The sequence below is a fragment of the Heterodontus francisci genome, chromosome 21, assembly GCF_036365525.1.
Source record: "Heterodontus francisci isolate sHetFra1 chromosome 21, sHetFra1.hap1, whole genome shotgun sequence".
NCBI lineage: Eukaryota > Metazoa > Chordata > Chondrichthyes > Heterodontiformes > Heterodontidae > Heterodontus > Heterodontus francisci.
Window position 1 is genome coordinate 30,967,914 of NC_090391.1, and position 16,843 is coordinate 30,984,756.

General features: G+C 42.4%; 1 protein-coding gene across 1 annotated transcript; it reads left to right on the forward strand.

Annotated features, from left to right (window-relative positions):
- The first annotated feature begins 2,403 nt into the window (after positions 1-2,403).
- Positions 2,404-6,717, forward strand: LOC137381076 (probable G-protein coupled receptor 139). Its single transcript, XM_068053466.1, has 2 exons — positions 2,404-2,473; positions 5,819-6,717. The coding sequence occupies exons 1-2, from the start codon at positions 2,404-2,406 to the stop codon at positions 6,715-6,717; spliced, it is 969 nt and encodes a 322-aa protein (XP_067909567.1).
- The last annotated feature ends 10,126 nt before the right edge of the window (positions 6,718-16,843 follow it).

Genomic DNA, 16,843 nt, shown 5'->3' on the forward strand with positions numbered 1-16,843 from the left:
GCTGCTTGCGCAGTTTGGCACGCAGATAGTCCAGTGTTGTAGCTTCACCAGGTTGACACCTCATTTTGATGTATGCCTGGTGCTGCTCCTGGCATGCCCACCTGCACTCTTCATTGAACCAGGGTTGGTCTCCTGGCTTGATGTTAATGGTAGAGTGGGAGATATGCCTGGCCATGAGGTTGCAGATTGGGGTTGAGTAAAATTCTGCTGCTGTTGAAGGCCCACAGAGCCTCATGGATGCCCAGTTTTGCTTGATAGGTCTGTTCGAAATCTGTCCCATTTAGCACGGTGATAGTGCCACAGAGCAGGACGGACGTTATGCTCAATGTAAAGGCGGGACTTTGTCTCCACAGGGTCAGTGCGGTGGCCACTCCTACCAATGCAGTCATGGACCGAAGCATCTGCAGCAGGAAGATTGGTGAGGACGAGGTCAAGTATGTTTTCCCCTGGTGTTGGTTCCCCCACCACCTGCCGTAGACCCGGTCTAGCAGCTATGTCCTTTAGGACTCGGCCAGCAGTGGTGCTGCCGAGCCACTCTTACTGATGGACATTGAAGTCCCCCACCCAGAGTACATTTTATGCCCTTGCCACCCTCAGTGCTTCCTCCAAGTGGTGTTCAACATGGTGGAGTACTGAGTCATCAGCTGAGGGAGGGCGGTAGTTGGGATTCAGTTGGACGTCACCTTGCCCATGTTTGACCTCATGACATGAGACTTCATGCGGTCCGGAGTCGATGTTGAGGGCTCTCAAGGCAACTCCCTCCCTACTGTACACCACTGTCCCGCCACCTCTGGTGAGTCTGTCCTGCCGGTTGGACATGGCATACCCGAGGATGGTGATGGCGGTTTCTGGGACATTGTCTGCAAGGTATGATTCGTGAGTATGACTATGTCAGGCTGTTGCTTGAATAGTCTGTGGGGGACAGTTCTCCCAACTTTGGCACAAGCCCCCAGATGTTAGTAAGGAGGACTTTGTAGGGTCGACAGTGCTGTTCAGTTTTAGTTTAGTTTAGCGATACAGCACTGAAACAGGCCCTTCGGCCCACCGAGTCTGTGCCGACCAACAAGCACCCATTTATACTAATACTACACTAATCCCATATTCCTAACACATCCCCACCTGTTCCTATATTTCTCTACCACCTACCTATACTAGGGGCAATTTATAATGGCCAATTTACCTCCCAACCTGCAAGTCTTTTGGCTTGTGGAGAACACCCACGCAGTCACAGGGAGAACTTGCAAACTCCACACAGGCAGTACCCAGCATTGAACCCGGGTCGCTGGAGCTGTGAGGCTGCGGTGCTATCCACTGCACCACTGTGCCACCCGGTGGGCTGGGTTTGCCGTTGTCGATGCCCGGTGGTCCTTCCGGTTTCATTCCTTTTTATTGACTTTGTAGCGGTGAGGTACAAATGAGTGGCTTGCTCGGCCATTTCAGGAGGCATGGAAGAGTTAACCACGTTGCTGTGGTTCTGGAGTCACATGTAGGCCAGACCAGGTAAGGATAGTAGATTTCCTTCCCTCAAGGATATTAGTGAAGCAGATGGGTTTTTACAACAATCGACAGTGGTTTCATGGCCATCATTAGACTAGATTCTCATTCCAGATTAATTGAATTCAAATTCCACCTTCTGCTGTGGTGGGATTCGAACCCATGCCCCCAGAGAAATACCCTGGGTCTTTGGGTTACTAGTCCAGTGATAACACCATTTCGCCACCGCCTTCCCAAAATTTCCTGACCACCATGAAACTTCGCATGTCATTTCTCTGGGAACAACTCCTCGAGTCATCACGGCTCTTGTTGTTTATTTAGCTAAAGGCATGTGACATCCAGTAAAGGTTAGGTTTTACACAAAAACTCAAAACCTGCAAATGAAATTTCCTTTGAAAAAATTTTCATAGCAATGTGATTATCTATTTTCCTGTTAAATATATCCCTGCTCTCTTCTCCTGGAAGCTTAAATTATCAATTACATTCAATAAGTTCAGCTACCAATTACAAACACTTGGGGACCATTCACACAGTACACAGTTCTGAGTAGAGATTTTAGAAAATGACAATCAAAGTCATTGTCTGTACATGTAGCCAATGTCCAGAGATTTGTTTAATGAGGCTGTTTATGCAGCTCAGTCACAGCGTGCAGGTGACCACTTGTTTTTGAAGATATTCCAAAGCAATTTTTAAGTGTTTTGAAATTGCCCTGAAAATAGGTTTAGTTGCATAATGGAGACTTGGGGAGAAAGATGATTAATTTTGTTTGTTTAACTGAATGTAACTAATGTGGTGCACTTCAACTAAGTATCTCAGCGTCTGTCGCTCACTGGTATAAGTAGGGTCTCATTTGACTGAGTTGACAATTTTCAGTCACAGTCTCACAGACAGCGTTCTATGACATGGATCATGGATTATCCATTCATCTTTAAATTTGAACGCATCTACTATCCTGTTCTTGCAGCCGTTGGTATAACAGGTAAGGCAATAAAACTGGTCAAAGTATAAAGCAGTGTAACTGCTTCTGTTCTTGTTCCTTGTCCTCTACTGTAACATGTTAGTATTAATAAATTTGGACATAAGAAAGAGATGGAGACTGTCAGAAAGACAGATGGAAAGAAAACAAAGAAAACAGAGAATACGCAAACTATGTAATGTGTTTTGACTTATGTGATATGATCGCCTATTCCATTGTATCAATATATTTAGCATTATTTGTTCTCTGCTTAATTCGATTTCTCAATTAAAATTAACAACTTTTTTGAAACTTCAACCGCAGAAATAATGGTGAGTGATATCCCACTACTGTATCTGGGAGAATTCCATATTTCCAATAGCTGCTGGCAACAGATGTCAGCAGTCATCCCGTGCAAAATTGCACCTTTGTTTCCGTTGAGGTTTCAACTTGTTTTCTTGTATTGTCAGAAATATCAGGTTAATACCGAAGGAAAAGCAAAGCATTTTCACCTGAAATTTGATAATTTTAGTCCAGAACGTTGTCTATGAGCTTTTCACAAGAATCAGGATTCCAGAGAAAGATAGCTCTGCACTGCTTCTACTGAAAGGGTCCTGCTCATACATTGATTAATAAAAAAGTATTTTCCCTTGTTGAAATAGACTACATACTCAATATCAATGATGAAATCAAACCAGAAAAAAATGGCAATACTCACCAAGTCTGGCAGCTTCTGCAGCGAGGGAAACAGGGGTAACGTTTCATGTCGTTAACCTTTAATCAGTAACTTTCACTCTGCCGGAGATCTGAGAGAAGTTTTCAGGGCCAGTCATTTCCTCGTCGGCTCTCTGTTGGTGAGGGTGCTGTTCAAAAGGCACCTCTGTAGGAAATCAATTAGTTATTATGTAGCGTTGTATGCACAATTATTTTCCGTCCTGCAACCAGTAACTTGACTGTTTAAACTTCACTGGATGGCAGAGAAATGTGACAGTTATCCAGAATAAGTAATAGTCTTTTAAAACTATGTTTGGACGCAGAACAAATGGCGTCTACACTGATCATTAAATGCTGGAGAAATACCACAGGGCAAGGCTTTGCAATTGATTATTTGGTCATACCGAAAGAGATGTATTTTTGTTAAATGTAAATACTGCATGTGAAAATTTCAATCTAAATGAAGCAGGCCGAAAATTATATCAATGGAATTCATAGGTGATGGACACTGTGGGTTCAATACTCGCCAATTCGCGATTTCCCCAGTGCTTGGGAATTAAATGACAGGGATAACCCCCGTCGGAGTATTTTTGATCTTAACTTCCTACAGAGCTGGGGAAAAGGGCACCATCAATTGAAGCTGGGAGATAGAGAGGGATAGAGACAGAGAGAGAGGGAGAGAGAGAGAGAGGGAGCGAGAGAGAGAAAGAGAGGGAGCGAGAGATAGAGAGAAGGAACAAAACAAATTATGGAAATGGATTTAGGTGGTTGTAGAAATGGATAAAGAGATGCATATGAGCTGGCATTTTGTAAGAATGCCACTTGATTGAATCTTTCCCTCTGGCTGGTTTTCCGGTTATTTGATTCCCTAGCTCCACTGAAGATTTATCTCTCTCCAACCCACCAGACTGACCATAAATTCCCTCGATCGCTGATGGTTTTATTTTGCCCTGATTCTCCCTCCACTGCCTGTCTATCCATTGCAGAGTTGCCTGAAAGTACAGGGTAGTTATTAGTATTGGTTGACCGGGAAAGAGTAGATTGGAAAGGTGGGAAAATTAAAGAGTAAAGAGGACATGAGAGTAGGGCTGGTAAGTGTGATTTCGTTGCTTAGTTTACCGTTTTCTTGCACCCTTTGAATTCATTATTGATCGTATTGCAGTCTCTTGCCTTCATTACACATTCCATTTTACATCTTGTTTATCTTTAGTCCACATCAATGTCCAGTCAGCAACAGCTCCTTGTGCTAATATAGCGCCTTTGAAGGAATAAAACATTCCTCGGCCCTTCACAGGAGCATTATAGAGAAAAGAAAATGTCACTCCGAGCCACATAAGGAAATAATGGCATGCTTTAAGAAATATCATAAAGGAGAAAAGCGAGTTCGAGAGGTGAATAGATTTCGAAGGGATTTTCAGAGCTCAGAATCCAGGCAGTGAATGCTCGGTCGCCAATTGTGGAGCAATTAATATCAAGGATGAACAAGTGGCCAGGATTAGAGGAGACTAGAAATCTGCAAAGATTTTCGATCTGGTGGAGGCTACAGAGTTCGGAGGGGTGAGGCAATCGGCGGAATTTAAAACAAGGCTCAGAATTTTACAAAAGAGGCGTTGTTTGGCAGGCAGCCAAGATAGGTCAGTGAGCACAAGTGTGATAGGGAAGCGGGACTTAGTGCGAGTAAAGCCACCGGCAGCAGGGTTTTGAATGACTTCAAGTTTACAGAAGAAAGAATATAGGAAGCCAATCAGGAGTGTATTGGAATATTCAATCTGGAGGAAACAATAGAATGGATGAGGGTTTCAGCAGCAGATGAGTTGAGGCAGGGGTCGAGTTGGACAGTGGACAGAGGTTGAAATAGGTAGCCTTAGTGATGGCGCAGTTATGTAGTTGGCTCCTCATCAAGTATAACATTGACGTTGTGAACAGTCTTGTTCAATGTCTGACAGTTGTCAGGGAGTGGCTTGGAATTAATGGCTCGGGAACAGAGATGTGACGGGCAGAAGGCAATGGTTTCACACTTCCTAATATTTAACTGGAGGAAATGTTGTTCATCATGGATGTCAGACAAGCAGTGTGATAACTTAGAGGCGTGAAGGAGTTGACAGACGTGTTAGTGATGTAAAGATTGGTGTTGTCAACAGAAATGTGGAAAATGATGCAGCATTTTTGGATGATGACGCCAAGGAGTAGCATGGCAATGAGAAATGGGAGCGTGTAAAAGATAGATCATTGAGGGACACCAGAGGTAACTGTGCTGGAGCAGGAAGAGTACACTTTGCAGGTAATTATTTGGCGGTAATCGGAAGGATAAGAATGAGACCCGGTGAGAGAAGTCCCATCCATCGGGATTCTCATATTAAACTTGTCTTGTTCTGTTCCTCCTTCATGGAATTTTTTTCTGAAGCAACTCACGTTATTGTTGCTTTATCAGAATCTTCTACATCCTCACATTTTTCCACAATCTTTTATTTATCTCAGTTTCTGTGCAATTCAGTTCATTTTAATTTGCCACATTGCAACCCCGCATCAGTTTTGTGTACAGAACTAATCACAATTAACAAAGGCAACATCAACCCTGAAATTAGTGCCAATGGCTGGGGACTGCGACTGATCTTGGGATGGTGTAATGATAGTTCTCTTTTCTCTCTCTTGCAGTCAACTTGCTCGCGATTGTGATCCTGTCCCGTGGAAAGTGTGGTCTCTCCAAATGTGTCACTCATTACTTGGTGGCAATGGCAGTGGCGGATCTAATGGTGGTGATCATTGAAGTCATATTGAAGCGAATTAACAATATTTACTTGCCAATAAATTTATTGTTCATCACTCCCATATGCACCATAAAACTAGTCACGAAAATGGCAGCACTGCACTGCTCCGTCTGGTTCACGGTTGCTTTCACCTTTGATCGCTTTGTAGCTATTTGTTGTCCGAATCTCAAACAAAGGCATTGTACCCAAAGAACGGCGAACATGGTTTTAGCGACCGTGTGCGTGCTCAGCTGCCTGAGAATTATCCCCTTATATTTCTTGTGTGAACCTCAACTTATAATTAACAACATTCCATACTTCTGCATTGAAACCCCTGCCTATTACACTTCTCCCTTATGGGCCGCATACGAGTGGATTGACAGCATTTTAACACCTTTAGTGCCGATCTTTTTGATCCTTTTGTTAAATGCTCTCACTGTGAAACATGTTATAAAGTCCAATATAGTCCGCAGGGCGTTCCTCAGCAGCATCAATAACCAAAATGATCCAGAGAGCAAGAACCGGAAGAGGTCAATGATCTTGCTCTTTACTATATCTGGTAATTTCATTCTTCTCTGGATGACATATGTTGTGCATTCCCAAAGGTGGCGGGTGAAAAACTACAATTATACAGACAGATACTACAGTAACCCAATATACATCAACCAGCAAACGGGATACATGCTGCAGCTTCTCAGTTATTGCACCAACACGTGTATCTATGGGCTGACACAGGAAAAATTCAGAGAAGAGCTGAAGAATGGAGTGAAATACTTGATTACACTGAATGGGAGATTATGCAAATAGCAAGCAATTGACAGCAAGATGCATCAAGCTGTGTAGATTGCAATCCATACCCTTCCTCTGCACCATACCACAAGGCTGGCAGGTCATGGCAGTTAACAGGCTGACTCTCTTAAGAGAGAGAACTGGCCAATAAACTACCAAGCCAGCAGAATGCAACTGCATTGGGGATGCCGCCTGCAGTGCATATACAACAGAAAGAATAAACATTGGTATCTGAATTACAACAGAACCAATATTGCTAACTCGGAACAGAGGGTGAAAAACTGGGAAAACATCTGGTCACTGTAAAGCATGTAACAATAATTCAACGCCATCTTGTAAATGTAAGATGTTCAAATATACTGCACACTGGACCACATCAGATAAAAATGAAGTAATATTGCAGAGTGGATCGTGCCTTTTAAATGTGAACCATTAATAATAATGCACACTTGGACCACATCGACCAAATGGGGAGTGTCTCCTAATAATGTGCGCTGCACCACAGCTGGCAAATGTGGAGTGTTCAATGCTAATGCACACTGATCGCATCTGATAAAAATGAAGCAGTTAATAATAATGGACACGGGATCACATCCGGTAAATGTGAGTCATTGAATAATAATGTTCACAGGATCGCATCTGGTAAGTGTGAAACATTGAATAATAAAGCACACTGGACCCACATCTGGTAAATGTGAAGCAATAGTAATAATAAAAACTGGACCACATCTGGGAAATGTGAAGCAATAGTAATAATAAACACTGGACCCACATCTGGTAAATGTGAAGCAATAGTAATAATAAACACTGGACCACATCTGGTAAATGTGAAGCAACAGTCATAATCAACACTGGACCACATCTGGTAAATGTGAGGCAACAGTAATAATAAACACTGAACCACATCTGGTAAATGTTAAGCAACAGCAATAACAAACAATGGACCACATCTGGTAAATGTGAAGCAACAGTAGTAATAATCACTGGACCATATCTGGTAAATGTGAAACAACAGTAATAATAAACACTGGACCACATCTGGTAAATGTGAGCCATTAAAAATATAGTACAGTCGACCACATCTGATAAATGTGAGCTGTTCAATAATGCTGAACACTGCATTCAATAATATTGTAAACTGGAACCTGTGAGATGTTTAGTAATTATAATTATTTCTGGGGATGTGGACACCGCTGGCAAGAATAGCATTTATTGCCCGCCCGAATGGCTTGCGAGGCCAGTTAGTTAAGAGCCAATCACATTTCTTTGGGTCTCGACTCATAGAGTAATACAGTGCAGAAACAGGCCCTTCGGCCCATCGTGTCCACGCCAGCCATCCAGCACCTAACTATTCTAATCCCATATTCCTGCACTTGGCACATAGCCTTGTATGCTATGGCATTTCAAATGCTTATATGTAGAGCAGACCAGGTAAGGACAGCAAACTCTTTCCCTAAAGGATATTATTGAACCAGATGGGCTTTTGCAACAGTCACTGACAGTTTTTCGCCTACATGATTAAGAATAGCATTTAATTGCACGATTTTACTAATGAGCTGAAATCACATTCCAGCCACTGACATGATGGGGTTTGAACATCTGTCCTCAGGGAATTCGATTAGGTCTTTACAGCACTAGTTCAGTGACGTTGCCACCATGTCACCACATCATATATGCACCGGGCCTAATGCGGCAAATTTGAAACTTTTAATGATATTCGATCATACCTGATAAGTATTAAGTCTTCAAACATAATGCACCCTGGACCACAACTGTAAATGTGAAACATTTAATCATAATACACACTGACTCTCAAATGTTAAATGTGTATAATGTAACAGTAACACAAACTGGACCACATCTGGTAAATCTTAATCTTTTAATAATAATGAAAACGTGAGCATATCTCTTAAATGCGAAACATTTATCAATTATACACATTGGAACACATCTTATAAAGGTGATTCATTTCACATTAAGGCACACTAGATAACATCTGGGAAATGTGAAGTGTTTAATAATAATTCGCAACGGAACACATCTGGTAAATGTAAAATATTTAATAATGATGCACATTGAAGCACATCTGGTAAATGTGAACTATTTAGCATTAAGCCACATTGGACAACATCTGGTAAATATGAAACATATAATAGTGATCAATCAACATTAAGGTGCACTGGACACCGTCTCGGAAATGTGAAGCATTTAATAATATTGCACACTGGATCTCAAATGGTAAATGACCATTATTTAATAGTAATACAAACCGGACCACACCTGGTAAATCTGAATCTTGTAATAATAATGCACACTGGAACACATCTTGCAAACTTGAATCAGTTAACATTAAGGCCACCGGACAACATCTGGTAAATGTGAATCATTTAATATTAAGGCACACTGGACCACATCTAGTAAATGTGAAGCATTTGATAATAATGCACAACGGATCTCAACTGGTAAATGAGTATCATTTAATAGTAATACAAACTAGAGAACATCTGGTAAATCTGAATCTTTTCATAACAATGCACACTTGAGAAGATCTGGTAAATGTAAATCATTTAACATTAAGGCATACTGGACCACATCTTGTAAATGTGATTCATTAAACATTAAGGCACAGTGGACGAAATCTAGTAAATGTGAAGCATTTGATAATAATGCACAATGGATTTCAACTGGTAAATGAGCATCATTTAATAGTAAGATAAACTATACCACATCTGGTAAAGCTGCAACTTTTCAGAACAATGCACACTTGCGAAGATCTGGTAGATGTGAATCATTTAAAAGTAATGGAAACTGGGATACATGTTGTAAATGAGAATAACTTAACATTAAGGCACGCGAGACAACATTTGGGAAATGTAAACCATTTAAGAATAATGCAAACTGGGTTACATCTGGTAAATTCGAAGCATTTGATAATAAAACAAACTGGATGACACCTGGTACATCAGTATAATTTAATAGCAATACAAACTGGAACACATTTGGCAAATCTGAATCTTTTCATAATCATGCACACTTGAGCATATCTGCTAAATGCAAATCATTGAATTGTTATGCACACTGGAACACATCTTGTAAACATGATGCATTAAACATTAAGACACACTAGATATCATCTGAGAAATGTGAAACATTTAATAATAATTTACATTGGAACACATCTGATAAATGTGATGTATTTAATAATAGTGCACACTGTAACACATCTTGCAAACGTGATTCATTTAACATTAAAACACACTAGATAATATCTGCGAAATGTGAAGTATTTAATATTAATTTACACTGGAACACATCTTATAAAGGTGATTCATTTCACATTCAGGCACACTAGATAACATCTGGGAAATGTGAAGTGTTTAATAATAATTCGCACTGGAACACATCTGGTAAATGTAAAATATGTAATAATAATTCACATTGAAGCACATCTGGTAAATGTGAACTATTTAGCATTAAGCCACACTGGACAACATCTGGTAAATATGAAACATATAATACTAATCATTCAGCATTAAGGTGTACTGGACAACGTCTCAGAAATGTGAAGCATTTAATAATATTGCACACTGGACCACATACAGTAAATGTGAAGCATTTAACTCTAATGCACGCTGGATCTCAAATGGTAAATGACCATTATTTAATAGTAATACAAACCGGACACATCTGGTAAATCTGAATCTTGTAATAATAATGCACACTGGAACACATCTTGCAAACTTGAATCAGTTAACATTAAGGCCACTGGACAACATCTGGTAAATGTGAATCATTTAATATTAAGGCACACTGGACCACATCTAGTAAATGTGAAGCATTTGATAATAATGCACAACGGATCTCAACTGGTAAATGAGTATCATTTAATAGTAATACAAACTAGAGAACATCTGGTAAATCTAAATCTTTTCATAACAATGCACACTTGAGAAGATCTGGTAAATGTAAATCATTTAACATTAAGGCATACTGGACCACATCTTGTAAATGTGATTCATTAAACATTAAGGCACAGTGGACGAAATCTAGTAAATGTGAAGCATTTGATAATAATGCACAATGGATTTCAACTGGTAAATGAGCATCATTTAATAGTAAGATAAACTATACCACATCTGGTAAAGCTGAAACTTTTCACAACAATGCACACTTGAGAAGATCTAGTAAATGTGAATCATTTAACATTAAGGCACAGTGGACCACATTTAGTAAATGTGAAGCACTTGATAATAATGCACAATGAATTTCAACTGGTAAATGAGCATCATTGAATAGTAAGATAAACTATACCACATCTGGTAAAGCTGAAACTTTTCATAACAATGCACACTTGAGCAGATCTGGTAGATGTGAATCATTTAAAAGTAATGGAAACTGGGACACATCTTGTAAATGAGAAACACTTAACATTAAGGCACACGAGACAACATTTGGGAAATGTAAACCATTTACTAATAATGCAAACTGGATTACATCTGGTAAATGTGAAGCATTTGATAATAAAACAAACTGGATGACACCTGGTAAATCAGTATCATTTAATAGTAATACAAACTGGAACACATTTGGCAAATCTGAATCTTTTCATAATCATGCACACTTGAGCAAATCTGCTAAATGCAAATCATTGAATTGTTATGCACACTGGAACACATCTTGTAAACGTGATTCATTAAACATTAAGACACACTAGATAACATCTGAGAAATGTGAAGCATTTAATAATAATTTACACTGGAACACATCTGATAAATGTGATGTATTTAATAATAGTGCACACTGGAACACACCTTGTAAATGTGATTAATTTAACATTAAAACACAGTAGATAATATCTGCGAAATGTGAAGTATTTAATATTAATTTACACTGGAACACATCTGATAAATATGATGTATTTAATAATAGTGCACATTGAAGCACGCCTGATAAATGTGAATCATTTAGCATGAAGGCTCACTGGACCACATCTGGTAAACACGAAGCATTTAATACTAATGCACACTGCAGCACATCTGGTAAATGTAAATCATTCGACATTAAGGTCCACTGGACAGCATTTGGGAAATGTGAAGCATTTAATAATAATGTTCACTGAAGCACATTGGTAAATGCGAACCATTTAAAATTAAGGAATACTGGACCACATCTGGTAAACGTGAAGCATTTAATAATAATGCACAATGAAGCACATCTGGTAAATGCGAATCATTCAACATGAAGGCATACTGAACACAACTGGTAAATGAGCATCATTTACTAGTAATACAAACTGGACTACATCTGGTAAATCTGAATATTTTAATGACAATGCACACTGGAACACATCTTGTAAATGTGAGTCAGTTAACATGAAGGCACACTGGACAACATCTGGGAAACGTGAAGCATTTCATAATATTCCAAACTGGATCACATCTGGTAAATGTGAAGCAATTAATAATGATGCTCACTGAAACACATCTGGTAAATGTGAATAATTTGACATTAATGTACACTGGACCACATCTAGCAAATGTGAAGCATTTAATAATAATGCACACTGGTTCACATCTGGTAAATATGAATCATGTAATAATAATAATGCACAATGGGCCATACCTTTTACTCACACTCGTTGCTTTATGTCTTGAAGGCAAACAGCAATCCACTGTGTCACTTGTCAACTAATTCCTCATTCTTTGACAGAATTGATTAGTCTATTTTTGGGTAATTTATCGAAAGGCTTTTTTTTTCAAAGTCCAGATATATTATATTTATCGCATTACCATTGTCTACTCCCAGGCTCCCTGTCAGTTCTGAAGCTTGGACGAGCCCGTGTTCCATGTTTATATGGAGCGTGCGAGGCTGCAGCCCCTCTTTGAGTTTTGAGGGGGCTGCTCTCTCTCTCTCTCTCTATTTCTATAAAATGAATATATAGTGGTCCTGAGGAATAAAGGACACCCCAACCCCCACCCCCACCACTACAAATATGAAAGGTTTCATGGTGTCTTAAAGCCACTTCATAAAGCAAAAATAATGCTTCATGCAGAGATTTGAGCTCCCGCTACATTACCCCATCAAATAAAATTCGAGGCTGTTACAGCACGGGATTCGAAACAGAGTAAGCTCCCTCTATACTGTACCATTAAATACTCCCAGGGCAAATACAGCACGGGTTTGATACAGAGTAAAACACTCTCTACACTTGCCCATCAAAAAAAGCGCAACACAACTGTCCCCGTCAAGCACTGCCAGTCCAGGTCCTGTACTGTCTTTGTTGTTGACTGATTGGGACTGCTGAGTGCATCAACGAGTAACAGCTGAATGTGCTGCAGGTAGTTGGAAGCAGTTAACCTGAGGAGAGGGAGATGAGAAGTGTGTTATGCAGGTTTTACAACAACCGTTACTGAAAGTAAGAATCTTTATTAGCCCAAGGCTGTGTTTTGAGTTGGGTGGTATGGCATCGGACATTTCTTTGATTTGGACTGTTGTGGGAGGTGGAAGAGTCGGGAAGAATAAGAGGTAGGGATGCAGGCAGCTGTGCAATTTCATTAAGCACACAGGAACACTCCATCCCCACCCCATATGCTGAGCATGGGTCAGCTGGAGCTGCTTGCCTGAGAAGGCAAAAGGAGATGGATAATGCTTGGGCAGCAGCAGCTAACCTCGGTGAAGTCGCCTACCCCAGCCAGCAGGGTTGGCAAATATAGTTTTAAAGTATTCCATTCGTACCTTCACATTGCAGCAAAATCACCTCTCTGTTTATTTGTTTGGCGGTTATTTATTTATTTATTTCCATTGCAAACTTTCTGTTGACGTTTTCAGGTCTCTAATTGAGGTTGCATTTAGCTATTGGACCCACGGCCGGCCCACCTGCACCATTGTCGTTGCCCACTCACACCTATTCATCTGCAGCTTCTGTGGTCGCCCATGTGGCCTGTGGACTATTGAGATTAATCACTAGTAGCCATAATTTGTATGGCCATGCCCACCTGAATATGTATTTAAGGCTATAATGGTGGTTGTCAGCCCCACGGCCATCATTGCATGCCTCGAAAATGTATGGGAAGGCTATCATTCTCCGGAAGGCAGAGTGATCAGTGGCTCTGGCCCGAAGGAAGGGGCTGACCGTGGACAGGACTTTCCAGCCTGGTGATACCCTGGGGGCCACTGCGCAGTGTATTATAACATCGAACGACAAACCATTGTTTCCCAGTGAGCTCCACCATCCTTACCTGCAGATCTGGGGGTGTTGAGGTCATGGATTGTAGTAGTCTCTCTCAATCTTCAGACAGCATTATCTAACATGTCTACTCCTTTTTCTGTGAGCTCTTTATGCACCTGGCGCGGGATCAGGTTACAGTTGACTAATTTATTGTTCGGTTCCAGTTGTCAGTCGAGCGTGTCTTCTGAATCTCGGACAGGAAACGGTGCCATCCCTGCATGGAGAGTGGGTGATGAAGAATGTTTGTAAGAGCTGTCACAAGCTCCGGGCAGTCAAATCCAAGACGGCAACGAAGATGGCTGTGTCACCCCTCCCCCTCTTCCGCCTACAGCGACAGCAATGGTTCTGGAGGTCGTAGCTTCCAAGGGGGTGGAAGGTGTGGCACAGAATAAAACATCTAAATCCGTGTCACCTGGACACTGAGGAGCAAAATGGGGCTGAGATCACCGCTGAACCTGATCCTGGGGAACTTATCTGCCCTCTTGTTTAGCTCAGCCCAGGAGATCTGGGCTGATGAAGGGTGCGGAGGTTGGGTCAGAGGCATCTTAGGTAATGGAGGTATCTGAACCTCCGCAACCCTCCTGGAATATGAGGAAGAAGAGCCCCTCCTCTGAAGGGCGCCCTAAGATACAGGGTGGATCTCCTGGAGCGTGTCTTCGGGTTGTTCCCTCAGCCACCAGCATTAGGACCTCAACACATGGGCGGAAGCCTTTTATTTCTCAAAACGGAGAGTAGGGCAAAGCCACTGTGAATCTGATAAATCCCAGTGAGGGGGGAGTGGTCCCGCCTGTGGTAAGGGATCCTGTGCTCACCCAGGAGACATATCTGCGCTTGCAACCGGGTCAGGTGTCCTGTGCGGGATTTAGGGCGGGATTGAAAGGGGAAAACTTCTTTGCTGCCAGCTGCTGCCAGCCGGGATGTACCCGATCCAAATGGCCATTTGAACTTTGTAAATAGTGTCACGTCTGATGAGCCTTGGGCACTTGTGGGTAGCAGGACTCCTCCACCATCTATCATGGGGCAACAATCTGTCAGATCTGGCGCAGCCGAGACATCTGCCTCACAGTGAGTGTGATTGGGGGGCGGGGGTACGGGAGGTTGACGGTAAGGGGAGGAGCGCGTGCCAGCCGCTAGCAATCACTACCCATTGGAGGAATGGAGTCTAATATAGAGTCCGACACCAGTGAGACTAGAGGCACCCTCGTCCCTCCAGTATGTCTCCTATCATCCCCATTGTGAAACGCATGGATTTCCTTGCTGCTTGCAGGAGTTGCCACAATAAAGGTCAGCAGGTACTCGAATGACGGTCAGATCTGTCTCTGTTCAGCGGTCCGTATCTGCCCTCCTCAAACAAATGGCGAAGGGTGCAGGCATGAAAACAGTCATGCAGCCCTGGTACAAGATGTTCGTCGCTGGTCTGCTGAGGGAGTGGTCAGTGACGAGCACCTCTGCTCCCGACTCTATTTGAGGTATTTTGCTGAGGCGATTAAAAATTTTTGATATGAAGATATCCACAGCCAGCATCAACATCACCGGCAGCAGGGGGAGACTTTGCAGATTTCCCAGTCTCTCAATCCTTAAGGAAGGGCGATATGAACAGTGTCACAGAGTCATTTGCAGCACAGAAGGGGGCTATTCGGCCAATCGAATCCCTGGCGGTGCTCCATGGAGCTATTCAGTCAGTCCCACTCCCTGGCTTGATCCGCAAAGCCCTGCAACTCTATTTCTCTCAGATGACCATCGAACTTCCTCTCAAATTCCTTCCTCATTTCTGCTTCCACTAGCCTTGTGGGAAGCGAGTTTCAGAGAATAGCTGCAAGTTAGCTTTCTGCAGGAAACAATCACCGTTGCAAGACATGAAACCATCAGGCTTCTGGAGTGGTAGGGTGGCGTCCACATGTGACACCTCACCGCTTATTCAAGTGGGTTTGCTATCTTCGTAGCCCCGAATTTTCAGCAAAGATCTAGGGGATCAAGGAGCTTCTGTCAGGCCACTTGCTCCAACTCGCCCTTCTCCTATGTGCCATGCCACTCCATATTATGAAAGCGTACACACCCACGTGCAGCTTGTTGCAAGCGTGCTTTGTTGTAGATGAGTCCACAGTCTTCAGCTCTGTCAGTAGTGGTGAGTGTATCAACCAAAGCCGGGGGTGGGGGGCGGGGGGGGGGGGGTGGTGGTGGGTGGTGGTGGGCGCGCGGGTTTCAACTGCAACCATGAGGTGAGGGATCGCGCCGGACCACACCATTAAGGATTGTTTGAGCAGCTATAGTAAATTATCAGTTCCTCGGCTTGTTGGACGTCTGGAGGAATGTGCATCCCGAATGTGCGTCTCGAGGGTCAAATCTCCGGGGCTGGACGGGTGCAGATCCTCGGGGCATTCAAGACATGCTGGGGGTGATTGCACATGGAGCCGGGGCGAAAGCGACAAGTTAGATGCCCCTCTCATGGCACAGGTTGGTCATTGACCTGTTGCCAAAGAAGGACGATCTCTGCCTGCCTAAAATCTTGCATCTAGTCCACCCCCTCAGTATGGATTATAATATCTTTGCCGGGAGAATGTTTACCTGCTCGTATTCCATGCTGGCCCACATGATGCATGCCAACTAGTCCTATGCACTCATGGCCAGTCCATCACGGAAAGCACCTACTTGGTTCCGGACCTGATCCATCTTTTCCAGAGGACTCATCTGTCAGTCACCTTTCTCGCCCTCAATCAGGAGAATGTGTTTGGTAGGGCAAATCACAAATAACTTTACAGAATATTGCGCATGTTCGGACTTGAGCCTCATTTCGTGGCCTGTGTCTGACATTTGTAAACCGCTGCAGAGTGCCCAGTCAAAGTTAACGGGCCCTTGATTGCACCGCTTTGTTGTGGGGGAGGGGTACTTCAGAGATGCCGGAATATCAAGGCAATT